Below are 21124 nucleotides of genomic sequence, written 5' to 3'. Positions count from 1 at the left end.
TATATTTGGTTTTATCCTTTATCCAAGTGTAAGCAAATAAAGTTTGCACCTGAAGTACTTTCAGGACTGGGACAACTCGTGGTAAAGGTGGTAAATTTCTCATCACTTGCCTTAGTATCCCATAATGCAAAGACATCTCCTTGCAGACATGTATAATGCTTTGCATTAAGGGAAAGGTCACTACCCAGTCTGATTTGGACCTTTATTGAGGTCTCATCAGTGGGAGCCAGACCCAGAGGTAGTGATACTAAGGTGAAGGTCATGGAGAAGTCGTGTGTATATGTATATATATATATATATATATACAGGGTGTTCGGGATAAATTTGACAGTTTCGTAAGGAAAAAGAAAATCTTCTTTGTATCTATTAAATTTAATGAATTGACAAAAAAACATTACAGGCAGAGTTAATTACAATACTATCAACAAGATTTACTCAAAATAACCACCATTAGCATCGATCACAGCTTCAATTCTGCTTCGGAACCTCGAACAAGCTGATGCTACAGTCTCCCTGGGAAGGGCCGCAAAAACTGTTTTAATTTTATCCATTAACTGGGCTTTTGTATTACTGGAAGTGCGATTGGTGTCTTTTTCAACTGCGCCCCATACAAAATAATCCATGGGGTTAAGGTCTGGGGAGTTTGGAGGCCAAACATTTGGACTGGTGAAGTCGTAGAAATTTTCAGACAACCATTTTTGACTTTTCCCAGAGGTGTGGCAAGGGGCCGAATCCTGCTGCCATACATACGGCCTACCATTGGCTACCCTTGTTATCCAGGGCTTGACTACAGTTAGCAACTCCACGAACAAAGCCCGAATTCCAATGCCAGGGTTCTTCAACACCTGTTCCTGCAGATTTGCGAGGAATTCTGCTGTACGAACGCAATCAGATCGTCTGCTAGGGATCTTTCTTCTTGCTACATCCTCGTAGTCACCATTGCAAGTCTCTAGTTCATGCCTGATTGTTTTTACTGTATTCAGGGAGCATTGGGCAGCAGTCGTAATATCCTTATTTTGATGGCGGGCACGAATCATCATGATACAAGTTATTCTCTTCCATGATTCAGGTGGGTTCCAGCTATCCATCCTTTCTGACATCTTGTATATGAATGAAGAAGGGTCCAAACTTTTAAATGAAGAGAAGTGTGTGTTAATACATGTAACTTACGGAAAAATATAATTAATTATAAATATGTCAAATTTATCCCGAACACCCTGTATATATACACTGCATTCTTGACTCAGTTTTTGTGCATGCATATTGTTTGTCTTTAACCATTTGTGTATTGCTGTGACCTTTGCTATGTTGTAGTATGACCTTTGCTGTTTTTGCACCAGCAAACCATAAACCAACCAATCAAACTTCACATCATCTGTACTGAGCCACAGGGCTCAGTACAGATGATGTGAAGTTTAACCCTCTGCTTCCTTGACACAACTCCTTATACAAAACTCTCTGGTATATCTGTCAGACAGCCAATCTCTAGTCCAACTCACTAATGTAATATCAAAACTCATATGCTGCAACTTATATCTGCTTATCATGTGGAACCCTGACAAATGCCTTTATAAAATAAAATTAAAAAAAAAAAAAAAAAGAGACAGTGTATGCCTTTCCCTCATCAGCAGCTCTTTTTACTTGATTATAAAAGGCAAGTAAATTAAATTACTGAAACAAGAGCTATCCTTAACAAATCCATGCTGATCTTTACAGATAACATTACCCTTAACTGTCTGGTATACTCTCTCACTAATTTTTCAAATATTAACAACTACAGAAGAAATACAATCTATAGACACTACCATTCCACTGCGCACCATTATGCAATAGCACTATCTTATCCTCCTTCCACTCAATGGGCACTTTCCTAGTAGCTGGTCTTTTACTGAACAGTCAGATCAGTTATGACTGCTGATAATGACTTTTACTGTCCTTGTGCCATTAAACCCCTAATCAAACAATCATATAGATTTCATCTCTAGAAGCTATATAAGGAGGTTGTGAGAGGAAATGAGAAGCATGTTTTTTGCATGGAAAGCATGGTAACTACAGAGAATCTGTAGTTACCATGCTTTATGTTTTAACATGATTTATGTCTTATGCAATAGCACTATCTTATCCTCCTTCCACTCAGTGGGCACTTTCCTAGTAGCTGGTCTTTTACTGTCCTTGTGCCATTAAACCCCTAACCAAAAAAGCATATAGATTTCTTCCCTAGAAACTGTATAAGGAGGTTGTGAGCAAGGGAATGAGAAGCATGTTTTTTGCATGGAAAGCATGGTAACTACAGAGAATCTGAGTGCATTTAAGGTATGGTATGAGTAACTGTGTATGTAACAGAGGGACCTCCCATGACCAATCTTTGACTCCATGGAAGTCTAAAGATGATATCAGTAATAGTAATAAAGTATATTCCTTTTCTGTATATTTCTGTTTCAGAGTCCGATTGCATTATTCATGGTTATATCAAAAAACTTGGAGGACCATTTGCATCAGCTTGGCAAACTCGGTATGGAAAATTATATCCGAATAGGTTGGAACTTCATACAGAATCAAGTAGTGCCAAACCAGAGGTAAGTCTCTCTCTCTCTGTCTTTCTTTTTATTTAAACCAGCTTCTGTGATAAATGCTAAAATAAATAATATGATAATTGCAATGTAAAATTTATACAAATACAGTAAACCTTATAAATTGTTAATTGACTATGTAGATTACATGAAAAATGAAGACAACAGTGGAACAAAATTAATAAGTACTTAAGTTTAATTACTGTATATGGCACTTTTATTTTTGAGAACCTGTACCACCTAGCACTTTCAGTATCTTTTAATTTTACTATAAAAATTAATGTACAGTTCTGTTACTTCTCTGAAATGCTGTAGAGTGTCTCAAGTCTTGTCATTATTTGAACAGTGTGCTTTCATTTATCAGCAGTGACAGCTTGTCCATCTTAAGAAGCTCATATGAAATGTTGAAATTTAATCAAGAACTGTGCATCTTGCAAATATGATCTACAGTCAAATTTGTAGATATTAATAGGTGGAAAGTAGATAGGGTTTTTTTTTGGGGGGGGGGCCTTTAGCAGAATCAACAAAGGAGGTATGCAGTGATGTTATCTGCAAAGATAAAAATAAATGATAAAAATATAAGTATTGCTGCACCAAACACAAGCAAATCCTTAAAAAAATGGTTCAGAAAAAAATATAGGAAAGCTAAGTTATGACTTAAAATGCTAAATGAATGTATTTGGGAAGGAATAAATATCATAAAAGTGACAGAATGCTATGAGATTGATGATAAAAAATTGAATTGGTAATGAGAATATCAAATGAATCAAGATTGATAGTAGTGATGTAAAACTAAAAACAAGGATTCTTTGAATATCGGGAGTAATTATTTTGATGCAATGGGAATAAATGTCCAGAAGAATTGAAGCCACAAATATTGCAGTATGGAAATAAGAAAAGTTCATAAACAACATGAAATATAGAATGGCAGTTGAAATGGATTATATTTACTGGTACTTGTGCCAGTTGGAAAAGTTAAATATCCCTCTGATTCCAATTAAAAAATACATCTGTAATGCAAGCAATTAAATGATTATAGAAAATCATTAAAAAATGGTTTCATAATAGTTCACAGCAAAGGGATGCTTGGCGACTGCTGCTCTTGTATTAACAGGCGCATTAGGGGTGCTTAAGGGTCAAAGCTATATAACTGAGAGGAGACCTCCACATAGCCTTTAAAGGAATGCGGAGAACCGACCAGGGCTTCTGACCTAATGTCCAGTCCTCACCTTCTCGTGGTGCACCCTGTTGGTTATCTACCTGGATACTGAATGAATGAGGATGGACTGGCAATTTGAGATTTAGCTGACCAAATTGTATTCTTATTGGCTTAAACCAAAATACAAAATGATGGTACAACATGACAAAATTTCATGCAGGCTGGGGCGTCGCCTGGTTACACAAGGCCCCCGTTGTTTTTGCCAGGGAACCAGGGCGAACAGCAAAAAGTCAGCTACTGGAACAAATCTGAAAACACATCCCAACTCAACATCACCAAAGTTAAAGATCGGTACTATCAACCTAAGAAGCCTGAATGGCAAAGAAATGGAGCTAGCTGAAGAATTAGATAAATACCAGATCGGCATAATAGGGATCTTTCTGAGCAATAAACAGAGAATGTTATATTCAGGCAATGACAATCAAAGAAAAGAAGGAGTAGCCATAGTATTCAACACTAAATACGAGGCTAATCTTCTTGAATGACAGGCAGTCTCAAGTAGAGTGATATGGGCAAATATGAGAATGGGGAACTCGACAATGAGACTTATTTGTGCCTATGGTCCCACAGAGGGTTCTACTAAGGTAGAAGTGGAGGAATTTTTTGATGCTTTAGAGAAAGCAACTAACACAATGAAAAAGGAAAAGTTGGTCCTTGTTGGGGATCTAAATAGCAGAGTAGGAAATGATTGTCAGACATACAAAAATATTTTGGGAAAATTTGGAGAAAAGAGCAAAGCTAATAATAATGGCAAATACCTGTTGGATTTCTGCTCAGGACATGGACTGGTTATTTTTAATACCATGTTCCAACATAAAAATGTGCACAAATTCACATGGAGAGAAGAGGCAAGGAATAAGAAAAGTCTCATTGACTGTGTTATTGTCGATAGTGATGTTTTCTCCCTGGTGCAGGACACCAGAGTGTACAGAGGATTTGAAATTGGAAGTGATCACTATTTGGTCTTGAGCAGGATAAAAATTGAATTTCATATTGAAAAGAATGACATGTAAGAAAGTTTTAAAGCGAATAAAAGTTGAGCAGCTCTCAGATGTGAACTGTAGACTAAAATACACAAAGATTATTGAAGAAAAAATGAAAGACTTTGAGAACAGCAACAAAACCTGGAGATTTGGTGGATAAAGTTTTACACTTTATCCACTGAATTAAACTTGCAGATAAAGTTTTACACTTTAGCAAAGCTAAAGTGTAAAACTAGCTAAACAAAAGTCATGCAAGGACTTTGGCAAGAACATAGAAAATAAATATCAAGAAGTTGTAAGATATTCTGGAGGTTGTTGAAGAAGCTTAGAAATGGAGGAAAGAGTGCTATAAAAGGAGTTAGAGATGATAAAGTTGACATGAAAATGGGAGAAAAAGATATCCTTGAAATATGGAGTAATTACTTCGAAAAATTGCTAAATCAAACAAGCAGTGACAGCGCAGTGGTAAAAAACACTCAACAGGCATACAGTCAGGAATACATATCCATACATGAAGTAGAAAAAGCCATCAAAGGCTTGAAATGTGGAAAGGCAGCAGGAGTAGATGATATTCGACCAGAAATGCTGAAGTATGGTGGTATAAAAGTCTTACAGTGGCTGCACTGCATAGTTCAGAAAGCCTGGACAGAGGGACGAATTCCCGATGATTGGAGTAGAGCTCTCATAGTACCCATATATTAAAAGGGAAATAAAACTGAATGTGAGAATTACAGAGGTATTTTCCTACTGAGTGTTCCTGGCAAGATATGTGCAAGTATACTTGAGAAATAGTTGAGAAGAATTGTGGAAGAACAAGCTGGATTCATGCCAAATAAAGGCTGTCAAGAACAGATCTTCACTTTACGACAAATAGTTGAGAAAACATGGGAATATAACAAAGATCTATACCGTATTTAAATTTTGTCGATCTGGAAAAGGCATATAACAAGGTGCGAAGAGAGAAGCTATTCAATATGTTACAGTTATATGATGTCAATGGGGCATTATATCAAGCAATACTTAGTCTGTATTTCAGTTGTAAGTCAGCAGTTAGAATTGAAGGAAGTACAGGAAAGTGGTTTAATGTTAAATCTGGTGTGAGACAAGGATGTACATTATCCCCTCTGTTATTCATTTTCTATATGGATCACATTATGAAGGAAAGTGGTATTAAACCTGATATCAAAATTGGAGATGTTAATGTCAGCTCTTTGCTTTATGCAGACGATGTTATACTTCTAAATAAATCTGGTACAAGTCTGCAAGATTCCCTGACTAAATTGAATAACTGTTGTAATAGATATGGTATGAAGGTCAGCAATAAAAAGACAAAGACAATGAATATAGACAAAATCGTTGAAAATATCAACTGTGTTGTGAATGGAGAACCTGTTGAGAATGGAACAAGTAAAACATTTGAGCTACTTAGGCACGATTTTTAGTGAAGATGGTAAATTAAATATGGAATTATGGAAACAGAATCAACAAAGCTGGTATGGTAGGCAGTCAATTGAATAAATTCATATGGAATAAGAGAGAAATTAGTCAGAACACTAAATTAGCTGTATACAAACAGTGTTCAAACCAGTTTTAACTTATGGATCTGAGAGCTGGGTCAGAAGTAAAACACTTGACCAAAGACTAGAGACCGCAGATATGAGAGGCCTGAGAAAGATTAGAGGCATGAACAGATGGCATCAATGGCAATATCATATTAAAAACGAGGATATTGGGAAAGAAATTGACATTGTCAGCATCCAGGAATGTGTTAGCAGAGCTAATCTCAGGTGGTATGGTCACTTAAACAGAATGGGTGAGGAAAGATTAGCAAAACAAGTGTTCTCTGCCAGGTTGGCAGGAAAACGACCCAGAGGAAGACCAAGATATAGATTGATTGATACGGTACAAAGTTCCTTAGACGATACAAATATGAGATTTGATAATGTTGGAGTCTTGACAAGTAGCAGACTGATTTGGAGGAAAATTGTAGATAGGAAGTTAGTAATGATGTAAATTTTTCATGTAGTACTATCATATCCTGTACACCCCTTGAGGATTAATGGCAGGAATTTCATTTTGATGATGATGAATAAGCTTAGTGGTAATTGTGAGTAGGTCACTTACGAACAAGAGACGGAAAGTAGGTGATAGGATAGAGCCTTGAGGCACTCCAGCATTGATGATGAAGCTTGAAGAGACGAAGCCATCTATCATGACTCAAAGAGAATGACTAGTGAGAAAGCTGGCTACCCTTTTACAGAGTAGTAGGGAGACCAAAGAATGGCAGTTTGTTAATCATGCCACAATGCCCATGCACACATTGTTTGGAAATGTCGATTTATGAAATGTCATTAAGTCAATAAGGAATTATTATTATTATTATTATTATTATAGCTCATCATACTCTGAATTTGAATGTATTTCACCCACAGCTCTCCCTGCAGAAAACCTTTAGCTCACACCTTCCTTATAGAGCTTTTGAGGGTGGCCTCTTGTTCTTGTTTGTGCAAATATCTCCCTGTAGATGTGGGTTTTCTATTAACAGAAATAGATAATGAAACATCAGGAAGCCATGTGATAGGAATGGCAGACAGTTATTAGTTTCCTGTTCCATTGTGAAATGGTTTGTAGGGTGTTGGCTGTTTAAATGCACTAAAAATGCATTCATTGTGTTTGAACCATGTGGCCAAATAGCAAACACATAGTGTAGCGAAACCAGGTTTGAGAAAGGCTCATAGCTAGATTTTCCAATGTTCTATGTAGAAATTGGCTAAAGCAGTGGAGCCCATATAGAAAATCCACACATACAGGGAGATATTTGCACAAATATTCACACCATCATCCAGCTCAACAGTATGGTATCCTAAAAACACTAATTCACAGAGCTAGTGCTATCTGTTCCAATGACAATGTGCTAACCACTGAACTCACTTACTTATGTCATGCTTTCTTAGCCAATGGCTATAATCCCCATAGGATAAAATGCTAAATGCTCCCCAGAAATCTGCTCCATTGCCTATCAAGGCACATCTGAAAAGATATCTAGAGTGCTTAATAAATATAAGCTCCACACCATATTTAAACTATATGTCAAATTGGCAAAACTCTCAACCATTCACCTAAGGAGAAAATCTCTTCTTTATCTCATCCAGGAGTTTATGAAGTGCTCTGTTCTTGTGACCTGGCTGTTGACATCCGCCTTGGTGAACATAAAAAATATATTGTCACTATCATTGTGGCAAGTCGGGTCTAGCAGACCATGCCTTGGATACCCCTTCACACAATATCAAATGGAAGAAAACAAAAGTGCTATGAAGAAGTCATAAGTCAGAGAGATTGTTTTTGGAATCAACAACAGTTTTAAAACATACTCCAAACCTCAACAAATATAGCTATATAAATTTACCAAAAACCTGGGAGACAGTCACTTGTTTTCTCTCTTTTTCCAATAATAGATGGTGCCAGTTAGGTCTTTAGTTTTTTGTGTTGTCCGTTACAATTTTTTTTAAACTAGCCCCACTGTTATACCAAATTGTTGTTGTTTCATGTACTGTGACAAACTGTTCTTGTGCTCTGAAGATGCTGGATATAATACCAGCAAAATATCAGCTAAATTAATAAAAATTAATTATTTTCTTATCATTCTGTGTTGTAATCAATACTGTTAAAATAAACTAACATGTACTGCCAACACATAAGCCTTTCTACTAGTTTCAGAGGAAATATGACTTGTATTTGTGTTGGTTATTTTGTTGTTTGTTTATTATTGTTATTTATTAAACTACATTAACATCTTTGCAAAACCCACTTTTAAAAATTTTAAATGGTATTGATAGAAAATAAGAAAAAACAATACACAGCCTTTTGCATTCTTTGAGTTTGTAATTCAGAAAGCATGTTGATTTAGAAATGTTTTTCCTGGCCTTATAACACTTAAATGTTAATTAGATTTTTTTTTTTTTTTTTGATACATATTTGACCATTAAAATTTCTGTAGAATTGTGAGTTATGTTCTGTAATGTATATTACTTCCTATTTTTTTAAAATATTTTTTGTTTCTTTTGTCTTATGGAAATTTTTTTTTCCAACACTATACTTTGATATTCCATGGAATAAAATTTAGAAGTTATACATGTAGAAAAATTGTTAACTTGGTTTTCTAGATTAAAGGTAATTCAGTTTTAAAGATGTCATAACAAGGTCAGAAGAGATTTAACAAAAGTAGATAATCTATGGATGTCTTTGTAGTTCCTGTCCTGTCAGTCAGGTGTCTTCTCTCTTCAGGAGATTGACTACCATGTGCCTCCACCATATCCTATTCTGTGCCTCTCTGTTGCATTCCTTGTATGAGAGATAGGTCCATTCTTCTATATTTTTCATCCACTCCAGTCTTTGTCTTCCTCTCCTTCTTTTTCCTTCAAGAAGTGTCCTTTGTAGGCAATTGTGTCTAAGAACAAAATAGCTGACTTTTCCCTCTTTAATTTCTTTTATCAGGCTTCTGTTTTCACCTACCATCTCTAGAAACTCTTCATTTGTCTTTTTGTCTTTCGATGATATCCTGGTATTTCTTAGCAGCATCCACATTTCAAAGGCTTCCAGTTTTTTCACACTCAGATTGGAGAGTGTTCATGTCTCTACTCCATATAATAATGTGGACCATATGTAACATTTGGAGATTCTTAGTCTTGTTTTTTCAGATTTAATTCCTAGATATCAGTAGACCTTTCATATTATTGAAAGGTGACCTTGCGATTTCAATCCATCTAATTTCATCTTCTGTCCTGCCATTCTCTGTGATCAAGCGTCTCTGGTATATATATATATATATATATATATATATATATATGTTACACCTGTTCTAATTTATTTCCTTTTATACTGATGTATATTTTTGGTATTTCCTATTCTCTTGAAATTATCATGATTTTTGTCTTTTTAAAGTTGAAACTGAGGCCATACTCTTCACTGCACTTGAGAGTTTCATTTATAAGAATCTTGAGATCATATTTGTTTTCAGCTAGAAGAACCATGTCACCTGCATATCTTAGGTTATTAATATTTCTATCCCTACGATTCTTTTGAGATTACTAATTTTTATTAAATATTTCTTCTGTGTATGAGTTAAAGAGAATCAGACACAGCTTTGTCTCACACCTTTCTGAACTGGGAATTCTTCTGAGGTCTCTCCATATATTTGCAAACATTGGAGTCTGTTCCGAGTAACAATTAGCTATTAACCTAATGTATTTTCCCATCCATGCTTATTTTTGAAAGGATTTCAATTAATTGCTCATGTTGAGCATCGTCAAATGCCGTTTTTGTAATCTGTGATTCAGAGGTACACATCTTTTTGTTTTTCTAGATATCTTTCTATGATGGTTCTGATGTTGAAAATACCTTCTCTTGTACCTACATTTTCCTTGAAGCCACTTTGTGTATCATTGTATTTTTATGTTTATTTTTCTTTTATTTCTTTCAAGAATGACATATAAGAGGACTTTTGATACTTGACTGATGAGGCTAATTGTCCTGAACTCTTCACATCTTGTAGCTTTTGAGTTTTTTTGGGAATTGGAATGAAAATTTAGTGATTAATATCTTTGGGTAGAAATCCAGTGTTGTATATCTTATTACATAATTTTATTAGGAATTTCAGTCCTCCTTCATCTAGAGCCCTCGACCATTCTGCCGAGATATTATCTATTCCTGCAGCTTTATGTGGTTTTTAGTTTTCTGAAGGCATTTTCAACTTAGCAAAGTAAAACGAATGGTCCTTCTAAATCTGTCTGTTCAGGAATATTATTTCTTTGTTGCTCATATAATTTCCTTGTGTATTCAAATCTGTCTGTCCATGATCTCTTGCTTCTCTAATGACACTTACGTGATTTCCTGTTGATGGAAGTTTTTTCACTTGGCTATGCTACCAATTATATGTTTGGTTTAATCCTTTATTCAAGTGTAAACAAACAAAATTTGTGCCTGGGGCAACTCGTGGTAAAGGTGGAATAAGTTCTGATCACTTGCCTTAGTATCTCCCATAATGCTATGCATTAAGATACAAAATTAATAACGGAAAACTCACGTATACAAAGATTATTTAACAGTATAATTTTCGCCTTACTGTTGTCTACAAGATGAAAGGAGAAAAACTTTCTAAGGAACAATAGAAGTTGGTTAATGTTAGTTACAAAACAAAAATATCGTTGTTTTGAAAATACATAAAAATACAGTATACACCACATATTCATCTTCAGTACATTTTAAGCTCAGATTAAACAATAACTGACAATTCTAAAAAGCGCCACCTAAGTAGCTGGTGTAAGATAACTAAAAAGGTCAATCAATTTCCTAACCAAAAAAAAAAAAAAAATGTATACAATAAAAAGTTAGGAAAGATTAGCTGATTTATAAAGTACTATCTCCCAAAAAGGGGATAGATGTAAGCCGTCGGATCTGTTTAAGTTAGGAGAATGAAATCAAGTTTCACATGTTTCTTTATAAAGGCGTTCCATGAGGAACCAACTTTTGTGAAGGACTCTTGTCTTTCTCCAATGAACTCTATGTCTAGTGAAGATGGCATGTTCTGCAAGTCCAGACTTTTCAGGTTTAAAGTATTCAATATAAGAATATTGAATACTTTAAACTATGCATTAAGGGAAGGGCCACTACTCAGACTGGTTTCGACCTTTATTGAGGTCTCATCAGTGGAAGCCAGACCCAGAGGTGGTGATACTAAGGTGGAAGTAATGCAGAAGTCATAACACCATATATCAGTTGCCAAAAGGTTGTCACCTTTTGGCAACTGATATATGGTGTTAACTTATTATTAAAATTCTCTGGATTAGAGATAGTTGATGGAAGTTTTTTTTCACTTGGCTATGCTACCAATTATCTAATCCAGAGAATTTTAATGTGTTGACACCTTTTGGCAACTGGTATATGGTGATATGACTTCTGCATTACTTCCACCTTAGTATCACCACCTCTGGGATCTGGCTCCCACTGGTGAGACCTCAGTGAAGGTCGAAACTGGTCTGGGTAGTGGCCCTTCCCTTAATGCATAGCATTATACATGTCCTCAAGGAGATGTGCTTTGCATTTTGGGAGATACTGAGGCTAGTGATCAGAACTTATTCCACCTTTACCATGATTTGTCCCAGTCCTGAAAATACTTAAGGTGCAAACTTTGTTTGCTTACACTTGGATAAAGGATTAAACCAAACATATAATTGGTGATTTACTGTATTTGTCCTACTTGTCATTTCTCTCATCCTTTTGTGCATTTCTGTGCTTTCTATCAAGGTTTTCTGTCTTTAGATTTATTCTTAATCCATTCCTCTTTGGCTTTCCAACATTCTTTTTTTATTTCTTTATTCATGATTTTATATTCAGGTTTGTTCTTTAACTTTTTTCTTTGTTCCATCAACTTTAATATTATTTCATTTATCCAAGATTTATTCCTTTTCCTTTTTAGTTATGGGAGTGTATTTTTGGTTGCTTCATTGGTGCTATTCTTGAATGTTTGCCAGTTCATGTTAATTTCATCAATTGGTGTTCTATTTTCTGTGTGAGTTGTGGTGTCAAACTTGTTAAGGGATTTTGTAAATTCTTTTATAAAGCAGTCTTTAACTTCTCAGTTGTTAAGTGAGTCTGAATTATAGGTTTCTCTTATGAATGGTTGGCTTGGTATCTTAAGTTTTATTTTGATTTTTGCAATCACTCTGTTGTGGTGCAATCCTGTGTCTGTTCCAGGATATGTTTTTGTTTGTGTTATTGCATTTTGGAATCTTTTGCTTATGATTATTATAGTCAATTTGGTTTCTATAAATGCCCCAGGGCATTTCTAATTCCAAGCCCTTGGTTTCCCATGCAAAATAGATTTTTTCTGAACCCACTTTTGCATTTAGGTTGCCAATCATTATAATAATATCATCTGACTTTGTACTAGAGATTGCAGTTTGGATGTCTTCATAAAACTGTTCCAACTCTTCATTTAAGGTGGTCTTGAGTTGGTGCATATGCTTGAATAATATACAAGTTAAATGGTTTTGCAGCTGTTTTGGCTGTTATGATTCTGTCATTTATGGGCCAATATCCATGTAGAAATTTTGCAATTCTATTACTTAGAACAAGTGCTACTCCATTAAGGTATAAATCACTGCCAGAGTAGATTATAGTATGAGTTTTTTCTTGTTATTATGTCCGTATCTGTTTACCTCACTTCACTGACACCTGCAATAATCTGTCTTCATCACTTCTAATTCCTGGATTAAAGTGTCTAATTTGTCTCTATGAGGCAGTGTCCTGATGTTCCACATTACCATTTTCAAGAGATTGCATCTGGTTTTCAGACAAGTGACATCTGAGAATACCCTCCCTGGAGGATTTGCGATATCATCTTTATTCACTACCTTAGTAGTTCTTGTCTTACAATTCCCAGTTTCAAGCTCTTCTTCCCTATAGCTATTAAGAGTTGATAGTTGTAGGGGACTCAACCACATCTCTAACTTCAAACTGTGACATGGTATGTTTCATGGTTGTGCCCTCGATGTGCCGGACATCTTGCTGTCATGCCCTTGGTGCTATTGATCAGTCTATGTTGATTTTTCTGCCATCTTGGCCATTTCAGACTTTGTGCACATAAAGGTTGACATTCCCTATTTACAACATCCTATACTGCTGATACCTTCACTTAGTAGCCGAGGCGGTTTACTTTATAGATACCCATTCTTTAATCTTTTCCAATACTATTCCTACGGATTAGGAAGTTAGGCAAATAACAGAGTGCATCAGTAAAAACATTATTGAGATACTCATAATATTCAAAAGAACAATCTCAAAGAGTATTTATGAAGAGAAGGTTTTAGTGATATTTTGCTTGTAGACTGTGGACTTGGTACTTTTATTTACTGAAATGCATTTTATGGAATCTGAAAATGTATCTGTCGAAGTTAAGCAAAAATATTTTCACTTAACTTGACCAATTCTTTCTTTATGTTTGTTACCTTCTCTAATGAGCCAGAAAACATAAGCATAAATGAGTCTCATTTTCTAGTTCTTTATTTTAACGTTTGCCCACCTTGCTACTTTAAATTTCCTACCATTCAAGAAAGTTATCGTTATGTTTAGTGTTTAATACTATCACTACTCCATTCCTTTCCCCTCATCATTATTATCTGAAATTAACATTTTTTTTAGTTATTTAGAAGAAAATCTCCTGTATTTGTATTCTTTGTTTCAGTAATACCAATAGCATAGTAGTTTTGTAATTCTTCTGCTAGTGCCACTTCTTTTCTGAATAATTCGAGAAGCACCATATCAGCATAATTGCTGTTGCTAAAACAAAGAAGACAAAAAAAAAAAAGATGAGATTCTTGTGAGTAGTAACTTCATGTTGCATTTAGCCAGCAATGATCAGTCAAGGAAAGAAAGGAGTACCTACAGTATTCAACACATAAAAACAAAGATCATCATCAAATTCCTGCCAAGTACCCTCAAGGGGTGTACAGAATATGATAGTACTACATGAAAAATTTACATCATTACTAACTTCCTATCTACAATTTTTCTCCAAATCAGTCTGTTACTTGTCAAGACTCCAACATTATCAGATCTTATATTTGTATCGTCTAAGGAACTTTGTACCATATCAATCAATCTATATCTTGGTCTTCCTCTGGGTCGTTTTCCTGCCAACCTGGCAGATAACACTTGTTTTGCTAATCTTTCCTCGCCCATTCTGTTTAAGTGACCATACCACCTGAGATTAGCTCTGCTAACACATTCCTGGATGCTGACAATGTCAAGTTCTTTCCTAATATCCTCATTTTTAATATGATATTGCCATTGATGCCATCTGTTCATGCCTCTAATCTTTCTCTGGACTCTCATATCTGTGGTCTTTGGGCAAGTGTTTTACTTCTGACCCATCTCTCAGATCCATAAGTTAAAACTGGTTTGAACAGTTTGAACTTGTATACAGCTAATTTAGTGTTCTGACTAATTTCTCTCTTATTCCATATGAATTTATTCAATTGACTTCCTACCATACCAGCTTTGTTGATTCTGTTGTCTATTTCCATAATTCCATATTTAATTTACCATCTTCACTAAAAATCGTGCCTAAGTAGCTCAGATGTTTTACTTGTTCCACAAGTTCTCCATTCACAACACAGTTGACATTTTCAATGCTTCTGCCTATTTTCATTGTCTTTGTCTTTTTATTGGTGACCTTCATACCATATCTATTACAACAGTTATTCAATTTACTCATGGAAGCTTGCAGACTTGTACCAGATTTATTTAGAAGTATAACATCATCTGCATAAAGCAAAGAGCTGACATTAACATCTCCAATTTTGATATCAGTTTTAATACCACTTTCCTTCATAATATGATCCATATAGATAATGAATAACAGAGGGGATAATGCACATCATTGTCTGACACCAGATTTAACATTAAGCCATCTTCCTGTACCTCCTTCAATTCTAACTGCTGATTTCCAACTCAAATAAACACTAAGTATTGCTTGATATAATGCCCCATTGACACCATATAACTGCAGCGTATTGAATAGCTTCTCTATTGGCACCTTGTCATATGCTTTTTTTCAAATCGACAAAACTTAAATACAGTTCTTTGTTATATTCCCATGTTTTCTTGACTATTTGTCGTAAAGTGAAGATCTGATCCTGACAGCCTCTATTTGGCCTGAATCTAGTCTGTTCTTCACCAAGCATTTCCTCCACAACTCTTCTCAACCATTTATTATTATTATTATTACCACCCCAAGACTTCATGGAGTCAAAGACTCATCTGGGAGGTCCTTTTATCACATGCACAGCTCATCAATACCATGTTTTAAACACATTCAAAATCTTTGCAGACACCACATTCTCAAGCAAGGCATTCCAATCATTCACAACTCTGCACGAAAAAAACCTGCCTCTCACTCCCCTACTCACACCCTCTTTATACAGTTTCCAGGGATGACCTCTGGTTCTCCCCTGATCGCCCACTATTCTCTGTAGAACTTCTCCAGCATTCATTCTATAACAACCCCTTACCAACTTGTAGGTCTCTATCATATCTTCCCTCTTCCTCCTGTCCACGAGACTCTGCAAATTACATCTTCTCAATCTTTCCTCATACTCGACATTCTAGAGGTCAGAAACTACCTTAATCAGTCGCCTTTGGACCCTTTCCAACATCTCTTCATCCTTATGAAAACCCTGTGACCAAATCTGGGTACAACAGTCCATGTGTGGCCTAATCAAAGCCTTATACAATGGAACAAGAATCTCTCTTCTTCTACACGTCAGTGTCCTCCGCGTCATTCCCAGAAGCCTTTGTGTTGTCTTCACAATTTTCTCGATGTGTCCCCTAAATTTTAGACCTTATCCACTATCACCCCCAGATCTCTTATTTCCTCTACCTCCAACAATATATTCTCACCAAGCATAAATTCTGCATCCCATCTTTGTTTTCCAAATTTTAAAACCTTACATTTTGCAACATTGAACTCACATCCCCATTTGGTTGCCCAATCACTCAATTTATTCAAGTCTTCTTGCAAAGTCACAACATCTTTACTACTCTTTATGGTTCGTCCCAACTTTGCATCATCTGCAAACAACTGAATATCTCCATCCAAATCGTCACCTATATCATTATATATACAAGTTAAACAGTAATGGACCTAAAACAGACCCCTGAGGCACTCCACTAGTGACTTTCCTTTTCCTGGATATTGCACCCCGATACACAACTTGTTGATACCTATCAGATAGCCAGTCTCCGATCCAGTGCACTGATCTAATATCCAACCCCATCTGCTCTAGTTTGACTGTCAGCTTATCATGAGGTACTCTATCAAAAGCGTTTGCAAAATCCAAGTATATTACTGTGTATCCTTTTCCCCTGTCCAAGGAAGCAGTCACTTTATTGTAATAAGTAAGTTGATTACTAAAACATGACCTCCCTTTAGCAAATCCATGCTGTCCATCAAAGATAATACCATTGTTATCAACCCAACTCTGGATCCTAGTTCTCACAAGCTTCTCCAACAACTTAACCACACACACACACACACACAGATAAGCCTATAGTTTGATGCTTGAGTTCGATAACCTCTTTTATGAAGTGGCACAATCTTGCCCTCCTTCCACTCCTTAGGAACTTGACAGAGTGCAAGACTCATATTAAAAAAATATGTTAAGGCAGGTATCAACTCCCTGGCACATTCTTTCAGGATACGTGGCACTATATTATCAAGTCCCACAGCCTTATTAACATCTAGTTTACTCAACTCTCCATACACCTCTTGCTCACCTACAGTCATCAGTTTCTCCTCCCCATCATCAACTGCTCTCAATCCCTCCATGAAGTCACATTCACAAGATTGAAAGATCTTTATGAACTACTCACTAAGTATCTCCACCACACATTCTGCATCAGCTGTCTTTACACCATTTTCTCCAATCAATGTCATCCTTCCATAATTATTCTTTCTTTTGCTGACTACATATCAAAAGAACTCCTTAGGTTTCTTTTTGGCTTCATTAGCCAACTGCTGTTCATACCTCTCTTTAGCTACCCTCACCAACCAAGTCACCCTCCTTACTTGGTCTTTGTAGACCTCATGGAATTGGTTATTTCCACTTCTCTTATGCTTCCTCCACAATGCCCTTTTTCTCTGTATCGCATGCTTCATCTCTTTATTCATCCATCTCACACCCACCTTATTTAACCTTCTCACCCTTGGAATACATTTAGACATTGCATCTACTAAACAGTTTTTGAAAATACCCCAAGCTGTATTGATCTCTTTTCCAGCTAACTCCTCATTCCACGCTGCACCTGCAAGCTGTCTCCTGAGCTCTTCATAATCACCCCCCCCCCCTTGTTGTTCCACATATACCCTTTTCTCACAGAGGTCCTCACACTGCTGGCAACCACCCACATAATCACCTCATGGTCACTCTCACCAATTGGTGGATGATTTAACACCTCATTTATAATTACATCCTCTGATGAGATGACCAAATCCAAGACCCTCAATCCTCGTGTGCCCTCTGTTACATACTGTCTGAGGTAGTTATCCCTCAAAAACTCAAGAAACTCATTTTCTTTACTTCCAGTTGCTATCTCATCATTCCAGTCTATATTGCCATAATTAAAATCACCCATAATGATCACCCTTTTCTTATTTACTTGGCTAATTTCATTGTACATTTCATTATCACCACCATCCACATTACCTGGTCTATAACAACATCCCACAAAGTATTTGATTCCATTCACCTCTATCTCACACCATACTGCCTCAAAACCACTGGCACTATTTCCCTCTTGCATCTCTACTTTATATGGACATAATTCTTTCTCTATCATTAATAGCACTCCCCACCCCCTCCCTTTTTACCCCTTCTGTCCTCACAAAACACCTCATACCCTTCCATCTCTATTTCTGTCAGGATGTCATCCTCTTCCAACCATGTCTCACTTATTCCGACAATCTTTGGGTGAACAGACGCAATTAGTGCAACCATTTCATCTGCCTTGTTTCTTATACTTCCAACATTTGTATACAAACACAACTGCTCACATCTGGATCTACAGCTAGTTCCGCTGATACCACCCACTCGATGTGATCTCTCCATGCTCGATTGGGGTCATTTCCCTTTCTGCTTCTTCATTTTAAAACCCTTTTCAATTCCAACTGTTTCCTCTTGATCCCTGGTCATCCCATTCCTTTCCTGCCTACACATGCTCCCCTCCTCTTTGCACATCCACCTTTCTCATGCTGTGTACCCCTATCCACCCTGAGCCTCCCCATATCCCTGCTCCTCTTGCACCCATTCTCTCATTTTCTTTACTCATACCACTCACTTCCCCATTCATAACTCCTCATCAATCTCTCCTGTCTTACTCTCCTGCTCTTCCACATCACTTCCCACTCGATCTGATTCATTCTCTCTATTCACTTCTCTACCTTCCAGCAGCAATCTCTCCAAGCGACTCACACCATAACCACTCAAATGCAGTCCATCACTCCCATAGAGCTCCCTTCATACCTCAAACTCATTCCACACATTAACAAACTGTACTCCCATCTCCTCACACATTTCAGCCAGCATATCGTTCATAATCCTTGCTCTCCACCTCATTTCACCACAGTCATACCTAGGTAACACGCTAACTACCCTTCCTGTCACACTATTCTCTTTTATCCTTCTAAGCAGCCTCCTGATATCCATTCTGACACACTCTTTGTCCTCTCTCAAATCATTCGTACCTATTAATACTATTAACTCTTTTGCTCCCTCCTGCCTCATATCCAATGCCTCAGTCACTCTACTCATTTTAGCGCCTGGAAAACATACCTTGTGCATTCTATCCTCCAGCACACCTTTAATAATGGAGTCGCAATACAATGCCACTCGCTCATCTTTCATTAACTCTTTCGTGCCATCATTATTTATTTTAATAGTTTTTACCTGAATTTTCTTAATTTCATTCCATATCCATTTCATTTCTTGCCTCATCCAATCCAATTCAACTTCTGAATCTCGTGACACATTCTCTCTATCATTCAATCTTTCTAACTCTCGACCCCTCTTCTCACTTTCACTCTCATTCATCCTTTGTTTCTGTAATTTCAGTCCAACATGCATTCATCTTTCGCTATCATTCTTCCCATTTTCACACTCATTCATCTTTCTTTGTTTCTGTACTTTCAGTCCAACATGCGTTGAACTTTCACTATCATTCTTTCGATTTTTTTCAATTTCGATTTCTGCATCATGCCATTTCTAGTTTCATTCGTTCTCTCAATTTCGTTTCATTCCGCAATTCTCACCTCATTTAGTCTCTTTTAACATCTGTTACGGTTTTCAAATCGCTCTTTTTATTTTTTACTGATTTTTTGACATTTTTTTGCCTTTCTTTCTCACCATCCTTCTCTTTCAAACGTGCACTCATTTTCCCCGCGACAATCTCGCTACTAACACTTTCTGTCATCAATTTCATATTTGCATTCATCAATTCCTCATTCAAGTCACACTTCACACACACACACTCTCCTTCCATCCTCACCAAATATCCACAAATCATTTATGTAATCGAAAGAATACATATAACAGACCTCATACTTAAAGAAACGACTGAAATCTAAATTAAAGTCATGGAATGACAATGCTGCCGCCATTTTTTGCAGGTTACTAAGTCTAATAATAATGATTTCATAATTAAGATTTGCCAAAAAATAAAAAATCCTCCACACTAATAAAACTGGTAGCGCACAACGTTTACAGCCTCTCTTACTCAAACAATTATGCATATATGTTTAATTATTCCTAGAAAACTTATCCCAATCAGGAGCTCTTCTTATACATGTCACTGTGCTTGACTCATGAGCGCCCTCCCCACGTATTTCTCAAATATACTAGCATAAATCTTACCTACAGGAACCCTCAGTAGGGAAATACCTCTGTAATTCTCACATTCTGTTTTATTTCCCTTTTAATATACGGGTACTTAGAGAACTCTACTCCATTCATTGGGAATTCATCCCTCTGTCCATGCCTTCTGAACTATGCAGTGCAGCCACTGTAAGACTTTTATACCACCATACTTTAGCATTTCTGGTCGAATATCATCTACTTCTGCTGCCTTTCCATATTTCAAGCCTTTGATGGCTTTTTCTACTTAAGTTTGGATATGTATTCCTGACTGTATGCCTATTGAGTGTTTTTTACCACTGTGCTATCACTGCTTGTTTCATTTAGCAATTCTCCTGTTTTCATGGCACCTTTATCATCTTTAATTCCTTTTACAGCACTCATTCCTTTATTTCTGAGCTTCTTAAACAACCTCCAGAATATTTTGCCATTTTTATGATATTTATTTTCTATGTTCTTGCCACAGTCTTCCCATGACTTTTGTTAAGATAGTTTTACACAGTGTTTAGCTTTCTAACATTTGTATCTGTATTCTCTAAGTGCACAAACTGACTTATTTCCCAGGAATTTTTTATATGCTTTCTTCTTTTCCTTCACTGCCTCTTTTACTTCCTGTATCCACCATGGAGTTCGATGTTTCCCAAACCTCAAGACCTTGCATTTTGCTGCAGTAAACTCTGACCTCCATTCATTTACCCATCTATCTTGCTTATTCAAATCCTCTTGCAGGGCTGCGGTATCTGCACTATTACTAGTAATTCTTCCCAGCTTCGTATCATCTGCAAATAACTGAATATCCCCTTGCAATCCACTGACAATATCATTGATATAAAGGTTAAACAATATAGGTCCCAGTACTGAGCCCTGTGGGACCCTACTTGTAACCCT

General features: G+C 36.5%; 1 protein-coding gene across 1 annotated transcript in view; it reads left to right on the top strand.

Annotated features, from left to right (window-relative positions):
* The window catches only part of Gprk1 (G protein-coupled receptor kinase 1), a 598843-nt gene that overhangs the window by 510218 nt on the left and 67501 nt on the right, over positions 1 to 21124 (top strand). Inside the window, exon 18 of the mRNA XM_090400057.1 lies at positions 2443 to 2576. Coding sequence (XP_090256183.1) covers positions 2443 to 2576 — 134 coding nt within the window. The remainder of the gene's footprint in view (positions 1 to 2442; positions 2577 to 21124) is intronic.

This window comes from Typopeltis vanoorti, chromosome 11 (genome assembly GCF_054136105.1).
Source record: "Typopeltis vanoorti isolate ZY-2024b chromosome 11, IOZ_Tvanoo_1.0, whole genome shotgun sequence".
In the NCBI taxonomy this organism is placed as follows: Eukaryota; Metazoa; Arthropoda; class Arachnida; order Uropygi; family Thelyphonidae; genus Typopeltis; species Typopeltis vanoorti.
The sequence above is the reverse complement of the archived record's forward strand: the minus strand, read 5'-3'. Positions and strand labels throughout refer to the sequence as shown.